At 38.8% G+C, this 19,349-nt stretch overlaps 1 protein-coding gene across 7 annotated transcripts in view; it reads right to left on the reverse strand.

The window, feature by feature from the left end:
* The window catches only part of LOC130912906 (citron rho-interacting kinase), a 120,196-nt gene that overhangs the window by 50,951 nt on the left and 49,896 nt on the right, over nt 1–19,349 (reverse strand). For 2 of the 7 annotated variants that reach the window (XM_057831035.1, XM_057831041.1), the window contains exons 16-24: nt 17,185–17,382; nt 9,768–9,961; nt 6,418–6,553; nt 6,223–6,327; nt 4,528–4,668; nt 3,676–3,783; nt 1,034–1,259; nt 633–791; nt 408–431 (exon numbers count right to left, since the gene is read on the reverse strand). In XM_057831035.1, the coding sequence (XP_057687018.1) occupies nt 408–431; nt 633–791; nt 1,034–1,259; nt 3,676–3,783; nt 4,528–4,668; nt 6,223–6,327; nt 6,418–6,553; nt 9,768–9,961; nt 17,185–17,382 (1,291 nt within the window). Of the gene's footprint in view, nt 1–407; nt 432–632; nt 792–1,033; nt 1,260–3,675; nt 3,796–4,527; nt 4,669–6,222; nt 6,328–6,417; nt 6,554–9,767; nt 9,962–17,184; nt 17,383–19,349 lie in introns of all 7 variants that reach the window. The other 5 variants (XM_057831034.1, XM_057831037.1, XM_057831039.1 and 2 more) reach the window with 3 other exon arrangements.

The raw sequence follows: 19,349 nt of genomic DNA on the forward strand, positions 1-19,349 counted from the left end.
TCAAACAATGTGATTTTCTGTTTTTTTTTTCCACATTCTGTCTCTCATGGTTGAGGTTTACCCATGTTGACAATTACAGACCTCTCTAATATTTTCAAGTGGAAGAACTTGCACAATTAGTAGTTGAATAAATACTTATTTGCCCCACTGTACATATATATTATTTTTTAGATTTGGTCGCAGTACAAGTAAATTTACTCGGAAATGGCATGTTCTAGTATTTCATATGCGTATTATTTAAAATTCTAAGGGTGGGACGTAGACCGCCCTCCAATTCTGGAATGAACTCTAATACTTTATAGACATGCACAACTTAGAAAAATCTGGCCGTTTGAGGAATGGGTGAGGCAAAAGTAGAAGAGAGATAGGAGACCAAACTGCAGGAAATGTGAATTTGGTAAACTTACTTTCAAAAGTGACCCTCCTTCTCTCTGAAAGGTGTGTGAAAGAAAAAGGGCAGTAAGAGAGCATCCTTGGGAGTGGGATTATGTGTTTTTTGTGTTTTTCTTTAACTAACAAAGGGATGGCAACAATTTTGTTGTTCGTGCGTGTGCAGGCAGGTAAGGGCCCAAAAGAGCGTTGTTGGTCATTATTGGCTTCTTGAGTGAAAACGTTATCACCACTTCACTCACCCTCAGGTGTGGCAACTTCCTTCCTGCGGCCTGAGTTGGAAGGCACCAGGCTCGGCGGGACTTGCTGGTGATCGGGAGACTTCACCATGGCGGACATCATCATCTGTTGCCGTGCTGTTGGAGTGTTTGCGGAGCCGCTGTGGTCCTTGTATTGAAGCGCTAGAATGGAAATCGATTTGTCTTCATAACACTGCTTAAAATCTCAGAGCTAACTAAAGAGGCTTCTATTTTTTTTTTTTTTTTTGTATGCTGACCTGCCGCTTTGCTCTCGTTAATGTAAAAATTATCAATTCAAGCTCAGTTGCTACGGCAACAGAGTGAAGGTGAACAAAGCGACCTGAATGTCTAATGGATTTTTGGGTTGATTTCTTTTAAAACAGGCAAATGTGAGTTGGTCTTACCTTCCTCTCTCAAAGATCGCAGTTCCGCTCTCATTTTCTGAAGCGCGTCCTCAAGCTCGGAACAGCGGGTTCGCTCTTTGTCCAGCGCCATCTTCATGTCACTGTGCTGCAGGGGAACCGGCTGGATGGAGGATACGGGGGAGACCTGGCCTTGACTCTGCCCCTGGGCCTGCGCCTGAGCAGCCATGGCAGCCAACAGGTCCTCACGCCGACGTCCAAAAAGTCCCTAGTGAATATAAGTGGCAAAAGGGCGAGGAAAAAATGAGACCAGAGAGTAGAAACGTACTCTAGTTTCTGTCCTAGCCTTTGATTAATAGGATAATTTATTAGGAGTGTGCTGAAAAGTTAGTGGGAGTTTTAATGGCAATTATGCAAGAAGTGACTCATCCATTGCTGCCCCCGGATTTCACCTTTATAATCAAGTAATTACCAGTTCTTGGTCTACTTATTCAAGAGACTTTCTTAAACACACAATCAGACCTAAAAGAAAAGTTCTGGAATAGATACTTTTCATCACTTTTTTCAAATAAAATTACCCAAAACATGGTCAATGAGATTTTTTTTTTTTTTAAACTTTGATTTTTTTTATAAGACAGTGAATTAATAATTTGCAGCCATTGACGAATGATCGCTGCCTTCCCTCACAATCAAAACGGATTGGATGACTAGCAGTGAAAATGAGCATTAACAACCACAACTAGTCCTCCAAATTTAAATGAATGAAACGTCTATCCATGGCAATGAGTTAATAGTAAATATTCCCTTATTGATTTAAACATACACACAAAAAGACATTGTTTTTTATTTTTATTTTTTTTCTTAATGTCATGGTATAATACTGTCTTTTATTTATCATGAACCATGTTTGTCTTTGTTGTAAAGCACTTTGAGTACCTTTCGGGTTTTGTGAAGGGCAATAGAAATAAATTTGATTGATTGATTGTTATTTTTTAAATTATTATTATTATTTTATTTTATCTTTTTTTTTTTTTTTTTTTTTTACATTTTTTTCAAATTCTATTTTCATTTATTTATTTTTTTTTAAAAAAAGATAAACTTGCAATTATTCTATTTATTGTATAAAATGATTGTTTTTTGTTTTGTTTTATAAATAAAATACAAAATATAATATGACAGACAGACAGATGGGGGAAAACACAGACAAGGCTGAAAAAGCAGTTTCTGCTCTTGCACCCCTCTTTAAAATAAACTGTTGTATTTAAGGCCAAAACAACTGTTGTGTTTGATAGAACAATGTGCCATATTGCTGCCATAGCAGATTCATGGCGCAATAAGCCCCCAAACTATTTGTAATTTGTCCGTTTTACCCTGGAAACCCCCGTTTACAGATGTCGCGCAACCGCTTTTGTTTCAACATAGCCATAAAAAGAAGGTAAGTAATCGTATTTATTAATTGAAATGTCTGTCATTTTTAGCTTAGAATCATTAATTGATGTCTAATACTTAGTTAAAAAAAAACGACTTTTAGAAATTATTCACCCACATATTTTAAACTTTTAAACAAATTACGTCACAATGAAAAAATTGACGTCTGTAAAAAAAGTCACGGGTATCTACCTCATAACTATCGCTTAATCGTATTTTCTTCGTTACTGTCGCATTTTCCCCAATATTTTATATGATAAATAATCGATCCAATTAAAGAAAAACTGGAAAAAAAAAATGTTAAAGGGTAAATATCTGAAAATGAAAATCTCGACCACTCCTTGATGTCTGCGATTTCTGAATCGCAACCCTTTTTATATTACCCTGTTTCACCCTTATAATTTCCCAAAAATCCGGCTGTGGCCATTCACAGCTGTGTCTTGACACTCGATGAGAAGTACTACATGGAGTTTTTGGATCGAAAAAAAGGTAAGTACGCGATAATATCTCGTTAAAATCATGGTGTCTTTAATTTTGCTCAAGACACAGCTGTGAATGGCCACGGCTGGATTTTTGGGGGATTTTATGGGTGAAACATGGTAATATAACAAAGGTCGCGATGCAGAAATCGCAGACATCAAGGAGTGGTCGAGATATTCTTTTTCATATATTTACCCTTTTGAACGTTTTTTTTTCGATTTTTCTTTGTTTGGATCGATTATTTATCATCTAATATATTGGAGAAAATACGACAGTAACAAAAAAAATACAAAAGCAATTGTTATGAGGTAGATATCCGTGACTTTTTTACAGACGCCATTTTTTTCATTGTGACGTCATCTGTTTAAAAGTGTAAAATATGCGGGTGTATAATTTTTTTAAAGTCTTTTTTTTTTTTTTAATTAAATATTAGACATCAATTAACGATTCCAAGCTAAAAATGACACACATTTTGAATAATAAATATAATTAATTACCTTCGTTTTATGGCTGGGTTGAAACAAAAGCGGTTGCGCGACGTCTGTAAACGGGGGTTTCCATTGTAAAACAGTCAAATTAAAAATAGTTCGGGGGCTTAATGCGCCATGAATCTGCTATGGAAGCATATAGACATATTGTTCTATCAAACACAACCGTTCTTTTGGCTTAAAATACAGCAGTTTCTTTTAGAGAGGAGTGCAAGAACAGAAACTGCTTTTTCAGTCTTGTCTGTGTTTTCCGCCACATTTATTCTATATACATAATTGCCACCTGACCTTTTTCTTCTTTGAAGCACCATGGGCTTGAGTTTGGAGGAAGTCTATGAGCTTGGTCTGCTGGGTTATCGTCCCCTCCATTTTCACCTTCTCATGGGAGTACACAGCCTGCAGGTGGAGCTAAGTGAACATCACTACCGCCGTCAATTTCTCCTCAAATACTTAGCTTATTACAGAGAAATAATCATGGCCACTTCATTGAACTATGCTGTAGTAACAGCCATTCAGGTGAGTCACCTTGAATAAGATGTAAAATAAGAACAGTTGTGTGAATGATGACAATCTTAGGCTACCAAAAGAATAAAGACTCAATTGTTACTCTTACTGCAAAAATATGATAATGCTAATAATGCATTTTCTCAGTGCTATTATTTAGTGTGAAAAAAAAACAAACTGTTTTAATTCTTACAGTTTTAACTTTGAGAGTACTATACCAGATTTAATGGACTATCAGTCACTTATTCTTTTTTCATAGCTTGGCCATGCCTGTAACAGACTCAAGTGGGACTAATACAGTGGTACCTTTACATACGAAGTTAATTCGTTCCAGGGCCTTGTTTTTAAGGCGGAATGGTTGTATGTCCAGCAGATTTCCCCATAAGAATACATTATAATTCCATTAATTCGTTCCACAGCCTTAAAACCTGCACTAAATCCTTAATAAATACTTCTGGTACTATTGCAAATTGCAGTTGCACAGAGCTAAACAAATAAATTATGAATAAAAATCGGAGTAATAATAAAAAATATAGTAATAAAAATCAAAAGGTCCGATTTATACGGTATACCTAAAAACACTGTATGAATATTGTTAAACTACAGTGCATGTGTGTACAGTGTATTTTTCAGCACCTGGATGTTTTCCAGTTGATATTCCAGATCAGTTCTCTCAGTTTTTAGCAGGTCAGTCTGGTCTAAGGCATCTTGAAGGCCTTGGGTAAGACGAAAGATATGCGCCTTCTGAGCATCCATTTGCTGCTGAAGCTTCTCTTGCTATTAAAAAAAAAAAAAAAAAGATTACCTTAAACTTTGACATCTGCTACAAAGACATAAAAGAATGTGGTCTGTTCATTCTGGCAATTGGTATACAGGAAAAATTCAAGGCAATTAAGCATGCAGTTAAATAGGGGTGTGACAATATATCGAAATGGTGATATATCGCGAGACATTGTATCCCAAAAGGTTATCGATATGCTCCTGCCAAGAATCGAAATATCGTTTTAAAAAGGTGTCAATGTACAAAAAAAAAAAAAAGAACCAACAAGTTGCTATCAAAATCTTCCACCATAATGGTGTTTCAATTAACTCTAAGGCTGCATTGACGGTGCTTGATGCCCAATCCATTTAGGGGCAGTTTACATGGCGACTCTGCGACACGAAGACGCAATGACTGTGTTGCGGAGTTACCTCGCGTGCATATGGTGTCGGCGAAGACGGAAAGGGAAGACAAAAAATTCTGAATCCTGCCTCCCAAGTGGAAGAATTTGATTGCGGGGGATTGAGGGGGGGCTATCTACGCATGCATATCAAAGGCTCCCGCGGTGCGACACCGCGCCAATAACATCAGCACTCGTACACGTCACATTGGGCGTGTGCAGCAGTGCTACTAAACATTAAAAACAGCAAATATGGCGGAATGTCGGCTTTAATTTACTGTTTTATTTGAACAAAAGAAAAATGCCATCGCTTCAAGTGGGCGGGCATATTTTTTTCCGGGCTGAGGAATTTTGGTGGGGTCAAAGTGCCTCATTCGATGTCGCCTTGTAAATCTGCACTGCCCCCTAGGGCCTGGCATGAATACTACACCGTTTTCATGCGGAATTGCAACATAGTTCGAATGGAGACAGGCCCATACAAATGCACACATGAAATTTTTCATCTTCTCGAAGAGTCACCATGTAAACAGCCCCTTAGATTCGGAATGTTCGTTCATTCGAAATCAAAGCGTTCAGTCATTCTGTCCGATTTTCAGGGCATTTACAGGTCACTTGCTGTTCATTTTAGGACATTTACAGGTCATTTTCTGTTGAGATTGAGTCACTGCCTATTCATTTGGGTGATTCCCAGATCACTTCCTGTTCTGTAACTCAAAATAAACAGGAAGTAACTGAAAATCAACAGGTAAATGACCTTAAGTGGCCCAAAATTACCTCATTGCCTGGCATTGGCTGCCACTGACGGCCATAGACGTTCAATCCGTTTGAAGTGGGAGGGATGGCAGCGAATGAACGAACGTTCATTCGCTGCCACCCTCCCAGTTCAAATGGATTGGACGTCTACTAGTGATATACTCATTCCAATTCATAGCAGAAGCTTGTTTTTATGTTTATTAGTTGTTTGAATAATATCCTAGAATGATTTCTTGACCAATGTATAGATAATCGTATCGCCATATCGTCAGATCATCATTATCGTGAGCTTTGTATCGCGTATCGTATCGTGAGGTACCAAGATATTCCCACTCCTACAGTTAAAATATGTTTGTCTGATTTCTTAATTGTGTCATTTTAGATCTGTGATGAGAATGTGTGAAAATACTGAATGAACCTCCTCCAGCAGCCGCTGCTTCAGATCTCTCTCACTTTCCAGCTTTTGCTGCAAACTACGTGCATTCATCTCCAACATGGCATGTTTCTTCTCCAGATCATTCAACTGAAATACAGAAAACAAGATGCGTTCATTTCGACATATGCTAAGCACACAGGGTGCTGAATGCTTGTAGTTGACTGTAGAAAGACTTACAGTGTCTGCAAGACTCTCAGCTTTGAGTTTCTGGTCTTTGAGAATCTGCTGCAGCGCCAACATCTCGGCTTTGTGTTCCTTTACGGCCTGTTCCACAGCCTGACGAGACTCAGAGCTGCGCTGCTCAGCACGGAGTCTGAAAAACGCAGAAAATATGTATATGTCAGTTAGAAAAATATCTCAATTGAGTTGACAATATTAAAGCCCCGAAACACACATCACAATAAGATTGTGAGGTCTCTTTCAGGTAATGGTGTTTTAAAGTGCCTGTGACACGAAAAAGCATGTTTATTTCATAATACACGCGGTATTTTATGCTCCTGAATGAAATGGACCGCTTGGATGTGTGTGGAAGCGATCGCTATATTTTAGGGCTGTCAAACGATTAAAATTTTTAATCGAGGTAATTACAGCTTAAAAATTAATTAATCATAATTAATCGCAATTCAAACCATGTATAAAATATGCCATATTTTTCTGTAAATTATTGTTGGAATGGAAAGATAAGACACAAGATGCATATATACATTCAACATACGCTACATAATTACTGTATTTGTTTATTATAACAATAAATCAACAAGATGCCATTAACATTATTAACATTCTGTTAAAGTGATCCATGGATAGAAAGACTTGTAATTCTTAAAAGATAAATGTTAGTACAAGTTATAGAAATTTTATATTAAAACCCCGCTTAATGTTTTTGTTTAATAAAATTTGTAAAATTTTCAATCAAAAAGTAAACTACTAGCCCGCCATTGTTGATGTCAATAATTACACAATGCTTATGGGTGCTGAAGCCCATAAAATCAGTCGCACCCAAGCGCCAGCAGAGGGCGACAAAACTCCCAAAAACACAAGCAACAAGTGGACATTGCACTTTGCTGTCATTTGAATCTTTTTGAGCGGGGCATGTGCGTTAATTGCATCAAATATTTTAACGTGATTAATTTAAATAATTATTTACTGCTCGTTAACGCGATAATTTTGACAGCCCTAGTATATACATTCAACATATGCTACATAAGTGCTGTATTTGTTTATTATAACAATAAATCAACAAGATGGCATCAACATTATTAACATTCTGTTAAAGCGATCCATGGAAAAAAAGACTTGTAGTTCTTAAAAGATGTTAGTACAAGTTATAGAACTTTTATATTAAAACCCAGCTTAATGTTTTCGTTTTAATAAAAAAAAAAAAAAAAAAACAATGCTCATGGGTGCTGGAGCCCATAAAATCAGTCGCAACCAAGCGCCAGCAGAGGGCGACAAAACTCCCAAAAACACAAGTAACAAGTGGACATTGCACTTTGCTGTCATTTTAATCTGTTTGAGCGGGGCATGTGCGTTAATTGCGTCAAATATTTTAACGTGATTAATTTAAAAAAAAACATTAATTACTGCCCGTTAACGCGATAATTTTGACAGCCCTACAGTATATTTATTTAGTTTTTTTAATCCCGCGCCATGAAAATGAGTGACTTGAGGCAACAGTCTCAAGTTGAGAAAGAGGGTGCTGTGACATGTACGGAGGAAGGAGTCCTCTTCACTATACAGCCGCACTGTTGTATGAGAAGGACTAAGGATTCAGCTGATTTTGCAGATTAATACGTTTATTTTTCGCATCACGCCAGCCAAACGGCTGCAGAAAAATCTTGCTGTAGTGTGCGCCTTTTTGGGGTTTCAAAAGATTCCCATTCACTGGTGGATACTGGCCAAAACAAGCCCTACTACCATGGGACTTACGGGGAAGTTAGTAAACATTGTGTTTTGTATTTTGTTAAATACTGGGACCATTTTGATATGTAGGTGGCTTGCATTTTGTGGCTGACATGCTCCTTGTCCTCTTGGCTGACGACCGGCGGCTTGTCGCACATCCCCCCGCCAGGAGAGCATTATACTCGGCTTATTTCCCTCTTCATGTGCCCGGTGTTCTGTCAAATTTTCCGACCGATCAGAAATTGCAACTTTGAGTTAGAAATAGCTGCGAATAAAGCGATTACAAAGTAAACACTATAAACTTCATTTAAATAAAGGACTACTTACATTTGATCTTGGATGGGCATGTAAAAAGCTCTCCTCATACACATTAGCTGCACATGTTAGCTGCACAACTGCAGCCGCCCTCCTCCACTGAGGCTCTCGCTGTTTACGACTTCGCCGTGTAGTAAAGCATTATTTTGCATATTCGTGTTGACCATTTGGCAGCTACATGCTCCTCCGACGTCGGCCGGTAGTAAAGCATTATTTTGCATATTCGTGTCGACCATTTGGCAGCTAAACGCTCCTCCGACGTCGGCCGGCTTATTCAGCTGTTAATTGCTCTCCGCCGGGCGGGTTGGCGATCGGCGAAGGCAATCGACAACCCAGTCGTCATGTGATCTGGGCGAGTTATGTGCGATTTTCCACTTCGAAAACTTTGAAACATCACTCGGTTCGGGTTAGCATGTCCGCTAGCTGTCACGCCTCTTGGTTTGTTTACATTCTACGAAGCCAGGGAAGGGAAATGACATAAGCCCGATTTAGGTGGCATAAGTAGGCGACAATAAAGGTGAAGTCGACAGTTTTGACCACTATGGAGTAATTTTGCCATGTCGTCCTGAATAAATACATTTTTATTATTTCATATTCCATTTAGCACAAGACTGTTATTTGTCATGACCATGCCATTTATTTAGCTATTGTGGAAAAATACTTGGATAAAAAGAATATCCAGTAAAAATATTGGAGAGACTGAAACAATGGCATTTTGCGGCTCCCTTCATCGCGTTTTCCTCATTGTGAATAATTCCCCCTCAATGGGCTGCATACTAAATCAGATGAAATCCTGACTCCGCTGATGTCATCCACCTGTTGGGGACGCTAGAGCCCTATAATGGTAGGCGTGGCTAACAGGCAGATTAAAAGACTAATTTTTCGTCATCTGCGCTTTGCTAAATTGCTGTATATAGTCGAATTGTCTCAAAATATGATTCTAATTCACATAATAATCCTATTTAAGACTTTTTTTCTCCTGTCGTACGCACTTTAATTTCTATAGGAAGTTTTTCTTGCTCTGACTTGCCCGCATTTTTATATATAGACTGATCCAGAACATTAAGAGATGATCCCTTGAGCGAATCAGCCTTTTGCATTCAGCGAGTGTAGGTGGAAGCAGGCAACAACATTAATAGCAAACAATACCTACCGATGGAGAGGTCATTGCTTTTCTTTCTGAATAAATAAGGTTTTGTGATTACATTAAAGCCAGGCCTACTGAATGTGTTTTGATGAAGTAAACATATTTCTCAATAATGGTTGCAGTGTCCAATTCAATGTGCTTTAGGAATAAAATTGGCATTAACCGGTTCTGTTTTTCCGTTTCCAGCATTCGTTGGACCTCTCTTGTCCTCCTCTCCGCCTGGCTCTTCTCCTCATCAAGTGTTGCCCTCCAGGCGTCCCACTGCCGCTCCTTCTCCAGAAGCTCATCATTTAAGGTCTCTAGTTCCATAACTTGCTCTTCCAACATGGTGCATGTGGTCTTTAGTGTCTCAAGATTCTGAACAAAAGACAAGAGATTTTGGTGGACTTATTTACTTCCTTAACAAATTGGCTGAACAAATTACAAAAAGGGAATTCCCACAGGAAAATTATAAAGATAATCATCCTTCAAAATTGCTCATCAGTGCATGCTGTCTTGAATTGTGCTCCAAAAATGTTTTTAGGGGGTCTAAAGGAAAATAAACAGTGTCTCAGAACCACTTGACTACATTTTCAGGAAGGAGGAGAATCCGTTGCCATCAGTAAGGCCTAGCGCCTAGGTTTAAGGTTTATGTATGTATTGTATGTACTGTATGGATGGATGGATGGATATACAGTATGGACTGTATGTATGTACCGTAAGTTCTGACTATAAGCGGCTACTTTTTTCCTTCATTTTGAATCATGTGGCTTATAGTCCAGTGCGGCTTATTTGTTGATTTATTTGGGTTAATAGGAAACACTTTAATTGGCAGCGGCGTCATAAGACTCTCATAAGACCGTCATAATTTTGACATGACATTATCATGGGCTTTACTGAATGCTTATGACAGATGTCATTAAGTGTCATCTGGCAAATTTTGTCACTACATTTATGTCCAGATCGCATCTTTTACATCCATTCAAAAGTGTGATAATTTGCCAGATAACACTAAATGACATCTGTTAGAAGCATTCATTTATGCAGATGACAGTATCATATCATAATTATGATTGTCTAATGACAGTCTTGGGGCGCCACTGTCAAATAAAGTGTTAACAAATACCATAACTAGCAACTAATGTAACAATTGGAACATTAAATGAATAAATAATTAGCACAGAATATTAATTTTGATTGTTATTTACATCTGTAGAGCTGCAATGCATGCTAGGAGGCATGCTGGAGAAAACTGTTGACAGCAGGTGGCAGCAAAGGTTGACTAACTCCTCCACGGGAGCAGTGATGGCCAAATGAAGCTTCTTGAAGCAATGAAATGAACCACCATTAGCTTTGAACCAATTGGCTGGAAAGCTTCATGGTGGTTCATTTGTTCTTATGACAGTTGTATGATGCCGCTGTCAAATAGAGTGTTACCGGTTGATATATTTTGGTGTAAATATTAGGGGTGCATCGTATCCATTTTTTTTTAAAACCGATATTAATAACTTGCTGCTTCTCAAGGCTGATACCGATACGATAACCAATAATATATATATATATTTTTTAAATGTATATTTACATGCGTTTTTGAACACCTGTAGGCCAAAAATACTTGTGGTGGATTCAGCATAGATTTGCCTTTGACCTAACCAGAATTTTCACGACGACATGAACATTATTATAATGAACAATACAAAGACACAAACATTTTTGACTTCAAATAAAATGCCCATATTTCTTTTTTCAAATAAATATAATTTGAGTCAATCACAATCAATTAGTCAATATCACTGACGATGTAGTCCCATGAACAATGAGCACTGAACTAAAACAAACATAGACCCAACAGGTATTGTGCTTTGTCAGCAGATAAAACATTTGGTGCAACAGTAGAGGAGATTTTTGTGGTCTGGGACCATGAAACAACTCAAACGCACACATCCCAATCCACCGACACCGTGCCAAAAAATATTATGTATTATCGGGCCTATTATTAATGTTATTGGATTTATCGGGATGACGTCATAATTCCTATTATCGGCACGATAATTATCGTGCACTTCTCGTAAATATCCCATAATAAAGTGAGGGCACCTGCGGCTTATAGTCCAGTGCGGCTTATCTGTGAGAACATTACGGTATGTATGTATGTACTGTATGGATGGATGGATGGATGGATGTGTATGATTGGATGTATGGATGGATGGATGTGTATGATTGGATGTATGGATGTATGTATGTATGTACAGTATGTATGTAAGTATGTACTGTATGTATGTATGGATGGATGGATGTACTGTATGGATGGATGTACTGTATGTATGTACGTACATACGTATGTATGGTATGTTCACCATGGATGTACAGTATGTATGTATGTATGTATGTATGTAAATATGTACTGTATGTATCTATGTACAGTATGTACGTATGTATGTATGGATGAATGTATGTATGTAACTATGACTGGATGGATGTACTGTATGTATGTATATATGGATGGATGTACAGTATGTATGTAAGTATGTACTGTATGTATGGATGTATGTATGGATGGATGTACTGTATGGATGGATGTACTGTATGTATGTACATACATACGTATATATGGTATGTACACCATGGATGTACAGTATGTATGTATGTAAATATGTACTGCATGTATGTATGTATGTATGTACAGTATGTACGTATGGATGGATGGATGGATGAATGTATGTATGTAACTGTATGACTGGATGGATTGATGGATGTACTGTATGTATGTATGGATGGATGGATGTACAGTATGTATGTAAGTATGTACTGTATGTATGGATGGATGTACTGTATGGATGGATGTACTGTATGTATGTACGTACATACGTATGTATGGTATGTACACCATGGATGTACAGTATGTATGTATGTAAATATGTACTGCATGTATGTGTATGTACAGTATGTACTGGATGGATGGATGGATGGATGGATGGATGGATGGATGGATGGATGGATGGATGGATGGATGGATGGATGGATGGATGGATGGATGGATGGATGGATGGATGGATGGATGGAGTCACACTTGTGTTGTTGGTGATCCAGTGGCAGTCTAAAATGGCACCCTGGGTGAGGAAACAAACTAAGACCCTGAACACGCCCCATCCCACTCTTAACTCTGACTTTGGGTGCAACCAATCAAAGGGCAAATACTTATTTAAGAGTCTAGAGGAGGTTTATGAGCGTGGGAAGAAACTGGTATAAACATACAGCACGGGGCATCTTACATGGAATATTTTCATAGGCGAAATTCAGCACTTGACCTAAAATTAATCCCCAACAACAACAAAAATGACTGAAGACCAGTAACAGTGAACCTCCATATTAAATAATATAAACCGCTGTTATGAATAGCGTCAACGCTTGTGTGGTTTCTTAAATTATCAATTTTGACAGAGAGCATTTGCATCACAAGGCCTACACAAAGAGCTGTTCTCCAGCGTTGGGGGATAAATATAGCCTGTGCTGGTCTTGCAGCATCACCGCAACTCTGTGAAGTCCAACGCTTCCACAGCTGACACGACCTGGGAGTGATGGGGATGACACATTCCTCCCTCCCACACACCACCCCGTCCCTTGTCTATTCCTTCCATTGCCGGTTACACAACCGGCAGGACCGAGCGCGCGAGTGGACGCCCACGCGTGTCCTCCCACCGGAGCGGTGTGCACACTGCGCAGCCGCCTCGCTCTCTCGCCGCTTGGCTCTGAGCAGAATATTACACTTTAAAATACAGACCTATTCCAAGAGGTTCTGCTGCCTGATTTACACTTTGCACTGTCAGAGCTGGAAGAGATGTCTTGGTCTTCTGTCACAGGTTGTGGAGATATCACATAATACATGTTAGTGAAAACGCGGCGTCTGACTGGCTATGAGTGGGAGGTGGAAAGGGAAAGCAGACGGAACAGAAAAAAAAATGGTGGCTGATATAAATACACGCGAACATTTTTGGGCAATTCTCTGCAAGATATACTGTAAAACAGGCAGGCTTTAATTCTGCATGAGCACTTATTGTAAATTTTGGGCCATTCCAAAGGTGACGTGAATTTTACATCCACATACAAAATACTAAAACATGCAGCTTCTGATTAAATTGAAACCAATTCCCAAAAAAATAGAATGAAAATATATTTAAAAATACCAAATAAATCTGCTGTACCCCCTAAATGTTACATTGTGCTGCTGGTTGGATTTTTTTTTTGTTACAGAGCCGACTGTGGGCGTGTTCCCGACATCGCACCTGGAACTAATTCCAGCTAATCAACAACAGGTTTTTGTGGTTAATGGGTACCAGAACCCGCCGCGATAAGTGATCCCTCAGTTTTTGCGGTTAATGGGTACCAGAACCCACCGCGATAAGTGAAAAAGAACTGCCCCCCCCACATATATATATATATTTTTTTAAATGTGTTCAATGTATTTTTTTAGATTTAGCATTGGAAAAATATATATACATGGCAGAAAACACAGACAAGACTAAAGAAGCAGTTTCTGCTCTTGCAACCCTCTTTAAAATAAACTGCTGTATTTGAAGCCAAAAGAATTGTTGTATTTGAAAGAACAATATGTCTATGGTGCCATAGCAGATTCATGGCACATTAAGCCCCCGAACTATTTTTAATTTATCCGTTTTACCCTCAAAACCCACGTTTACAGACATCGCGCAACCACTTTTGTTTCAACCCATCCATAAAATGTAGGTAATAAATATATTTATTATTCAAAATGTCTGTCATTTTTAGCTTAGAATCATTAATTGATGTCTAATATTTCGTTTAAAAAAAAAAAAGACTTAAAAAATTATTCACTCGCATATTTTAAACTTTTAAACAAATTACGTCAGAATGAAAAAAATGGTGTCTGTAAAAAAGTCACAGATATCTACCACATAACTATCGCTTAATTGTATTTTTTTTTGTGTTACTATCGCATTTTCTCTATTAGGTTAGATGATAAATAATCGATCCAAACAAAGAAAATTGAAAACAACATATAAAAGGGTAAATATATGAAAAAGAACATCTGGACCACTCCTTGATGTCTGCGATTTCTGCATCGCGACCTTTGTTATATTACCATGTTTCACCCATAAAATCCCCCCAAAAATCCAGCTATGGCCATTCACAGCTGGGTCTTGACACACAGTGATACATGCTACATGGAGTTTTTGGATTGAAACAAGGTAAGTACGCGATAATATCTCATTAAAGTCATGGCGTCTTTAATTCTGTTCTCGCGTGCTCTCACCCCCAGATAGGGTTTTGCAGGTTTTTTAACAAATGCCCGCCAGTTCAAAAATTTTCTTCCCCCAGAAAATTGAGATTTTAAGCTTTCCAATGATGTATCACACATGCATAACGGACAATTTTGAAAGTTGGCCAAATTGGGGGTCTCATAGCGGTGTTTTCCGCCATATAAGACATGTTTTTTCACTTTTTTCCCCCAAAGTGTAATTTTAAAAAACTTTTATGTACATCTATATATTTTAATAAATATTTTTGAGCACTTCAAATGTAATAATTATGGTAAGTTTTAAACATATTACTGCCCCACCGAATTATTTTTAAACAAGAATAAAGCTGAAAAATGCTTGGCTTTATTAAGTGCTTCATTGAGTGAGTTCACTCAAATCCACTCAAGCTGCTCACCTACACACAATGAGTTGCCACAGCAACTGTTTAACAAGTTAAACGATGATTGACGCATGCGGCGCTTTGAAGCTGCTTCTCTGGCAAGATCAAACATCAATGTCTGTCAATCATCGTTAACTTTAATAAGCAACTCTAGTGCACTCACTGCCTGACCAACAAAGAACAGGGAGAAGGAGGGAGCGAGGGAGAGTGAGACTGTAGCCACGTTTACATGCTGACTTTTATTCATACCGATTCAAATCATTCCGAATGGAAATTTCACATCAGCTGTTTACATGTCACTTCATCTATTCCGATCCAGCGTTTACATGTGACTGCCTTTATTCCGAGAGGACGTTTGACAACTGCCGTCTGACATGCGCAGATTAATCAAAACAAAGCGTCACGTTGCAAAACATGGAGATCGATTGTCAGATCAGCTGCTGTTTTAACTTTTCGAGTGGAAACAAAACTTCAGAATGACACGCCGTTCATTTAAAAAGTTGTGTGGGTGCGCTGTGCGTGTGCTTGGAAGCCATGTTGCAAGTGACGTTACTTACGTCACCGAGTGACGTCACCACGTCAGTACGGAGCATGCGCAGAAAGAACGCAACCAGACACCATTCCGCTTCCCTGTTTACATGATATAATTTTACTTCTAATCGGTTTGGGAAAAGGAATATTCCACCCCTGTGAAACGGAATGAAATTCCATTTGGTTTGGGCCTGTTCATTCCGAATGAGGTGTTTATATGGAACACATTTATTCGGTTTGAACAAATATTCCGATTGTAATTGGAATATTTGGCTCCATGTAAACGTGGCTTATGCGATCGGCTTGGGACAGCTTATCTGTATTTTTTTTGGTTTTAATTGAAAAAAAAAAAATCCGCGATGGACTGAGGGCGTGAGGATCACTGTATATAAACGCTGGCGATTCAAGACAATGGTGCCGAGATATTAGCTTGCTGGTCGCCATTTGACACCTACTACTTTCGAGTCGCTTTGTATCTGCTATCTTGTTCATCAGCCACCTTTGTTTTGTGATCCTCTACTTTGTGCAGGTATTGAGTGTGTGTATTTTTGCTATCTTTTTGGCTCTCTGCCCACCACTTACTTTTGCATTATTAATCCCTGTCGACCTATTGTCAGAGACCACTTTTATCCGCTCTTTTCCCTGATCGAGCGTTTGTTTTGTTTGTGTAAAAGAAATCCTTGAACACTTTCCCTCGGTTGTTGTCTGATCTTGGGTCCTATCTTGTTTTCCGCATTCGCAGACCGTAACACTAAAATGTCATTTCCCTACCTACCCACCTCCCTAACAACAAATGACATTAAAAAAAACATAACATTTTAATATTTGATTTGGCTATGTTACAATCATAATAATTGTCACCCTAACTTATAAAGACTGGCGAACGGAAGTCGGAGGAGGAACGTCGAGATCTACGGCCGTATTGTCAAACAGTTCACGGAGGGGGACACCATGCTCATTTATTTCTATCATTTCCATCTTCATTTCACCTTTTTCATTTTTCATCACCTGCTTTAACATTGTTGGAACCAATGTTGATTTCTCTCACAAAAAAATCCGCCATGCAAAACACTGAAATTGCGACGCTGTCAAGAATCATCATATTTCGAGCATTTCGTCGGATGTTGAAACAAATGGCGGGTCAAATTTTACGTCGGATTTCTAAAAGATCTTGTGTCAAAGTGATCGTATGTCGAGGTACCACTGTACTTAATATTGGGGAATTTATAGCAGAAAACAAGAAAAAGGTCATTTTTCGAGAATTTTTGAGCTCAAATGTCCTCCAATTCTGCATATTTGTTTACAGGGCGCATTGCCAAAAATCATTGCACTCCAAAAGGGTGGGAGACATCCCACATATGCCAACCGCAAGTTCAGGACAGCTGCTAGTCTACCTGTTTTTGGTTGTTAAGGTGCATCTCCCTGTCAGCCACCTCCCGACGCAGCTGGTCCACATCCTGGCTGAGCTGTATTCGGTCTTCCCTCTCGTCAGAGGCTTCGTCTAGCTGCTTGGACAGGTAGAAGTTCTGACGGTTAAGCTCAGCATTCTCTTGGGTCAGTGACGTCAGCTGCTCTTCCAGGTCAGTGATTACCTGTAGGGAGTTATGAAAATTAGGAAGATAATCCTTTCATTTTACTCTAATCATCCATGCTCATGATGCTTGTTCTCGACACAGTTTGAATCTGATGAGGTGGCATGTTAACAGCCCTCCCGCTATCAGATCTGCAGGGAACATGTGCCATGCATATCTTCACAGGTGGTGGAGAAAGAGCAGGAGAAGCAAATCTTTTATGTGTATAAATGAGTCGTCTGTTGTGTTTCGACTCGGAATGTCTTTTCCCCCAGAGGCGGGAGACTGACAGCATTATCTGATTACTTGAGTGTTGGTACAGAAGTCAACAGTGGGTTGGGTGCTGTGGTGATCTGCACAGCCTCCGCATGTCTATCATTCAAATCCCTTCCCCTTTCCTGCCATGCAGCCGCAACAGCGCCGATTATATACTGTAATACTCTAAAACTGGGTGCGAAATGAGTGGAAGCACAGAGAATAAACATCGGAAAAGCACAGTTTCACTCTATTGTTTCATGTTTTTTTGTTTTTTGTTAACAGAAATAGATTTGCCAAAATATATGGCTGAATCCTGGAATCAATTAAAGTCTTTCCTTGAAATGAGGCTTGTTATATTAAAATGGTGCTCTGTCAAAATTTGCTACACTGGCAAAACATCTACAAGAGGCGAATTTGACATCCAAAGTACTAAAGGTGTGTGAAATTTCCGATTCATAAATTATTTGCGATTTGGCCGTGGAAGATTCAAGACGGATTCACAAACATCCAAATTCTAATTATTAAATATGCCAAGTAAAGCGGAACTAAAACACAATCGGTGCGGTCTTACAGACGCTATGGGGAACGAGACAAGGGTAAAGATCCACAACGCACGCTTCCAAGATACAAAACAACAAAAAGCATGGCTGACTTAACCAACCAACTTGTCCGTGAGATCCGACCAGCTCCCAAAAAGCAGACTGTGGAATTATTTTGAATTCGACAAGAAAATTTTCTTCTAGAAAATAGGGGATTTCGAAGAATGTTTGAAAGCAATAGAGCCAAGGTACGTCATCCCATCCCGATGCAATTTCACTGACACGGCACACGGGCTCGCTACAAGCAGACAAAAGTAGAACTCATGCCATCCCTGTCGAATGTAGACCGACTGGCACGGGTGCTAATATGGCTGAGATGCTAAGCAGTGCTATAAATGAATGGAACATCGCAAAAAAGACGTTTTTGTTGTTACAGACAACGCAACTAATATGGTTGTCGTTTCCTAGCTGGGTAACTTTAGCCATCTGACATGATATGCCCACACGCAGAACCTTGTTTTTTCGACTGCAGGAGTCAATGCAAAGCAGAGTTCTTTCATCTGAGTACGTCGATCAACTCCTGTTCTTTTACAAGAACATAGAATTTTCTCGGTGGTGTTGGTGGTGTTATACTCATATAGCGCTTTTCCACCTGGCTAAACACACTTGACCTGTCCTGCATATTGTTGAGGTTTGGATGCAAAATGACTTGAGGTTTTTTTTTTTTTTTGTACCTTAATGTTTACATGTTCATGTTTACACAACTTGAAAAGCACTTTTTTGAGCCATTTGTATCGAAGTAGTAGTACACATTGTCTTTCATTTATACCTGCCTGTACTTTTGGGTTGGATAAAAATAATATATTTCTGCAAACTGCTACAATTTATTCTGTTGATACAGAATGAGGACTTGAGTATTATATTTACTGTTTTGAACTGTTAACTTGATACTGAAAGTAGCAGTTTATTTAAGCCCGAGAGGATTTTTGTACTATTTTTGTAACTAATGTGCGAAACATTGAGAGCAGCTTAAAAGGAGGAATTAAGGTTGTGCATCAATAATCGATTTACAATCGAATCGTTGTGTCTGAATCGTAATTGCAATCAAGTCGTGATTCAAGATTCCAACCTCTACCCAAGTACCATCGTGCGCTTTCAGCTTGTTTTGTTTAGATGCATATACAGAACATA

This window comes from Corythoichthys intestinalis, chromosome 3, assembly GCF_030265065.1.
Source record: "Corythoichthys intestinalis isolate RoL2023-P3 chromosome 3, ASM3026506v1, whole genome shotgun sequence".
NCBI lineage: Eukaryota > Metazoa > Chordata > Actinopteri > Syngnathiformes > Syngnathidae > Corythoichthys > Corythoichthys intestinalis.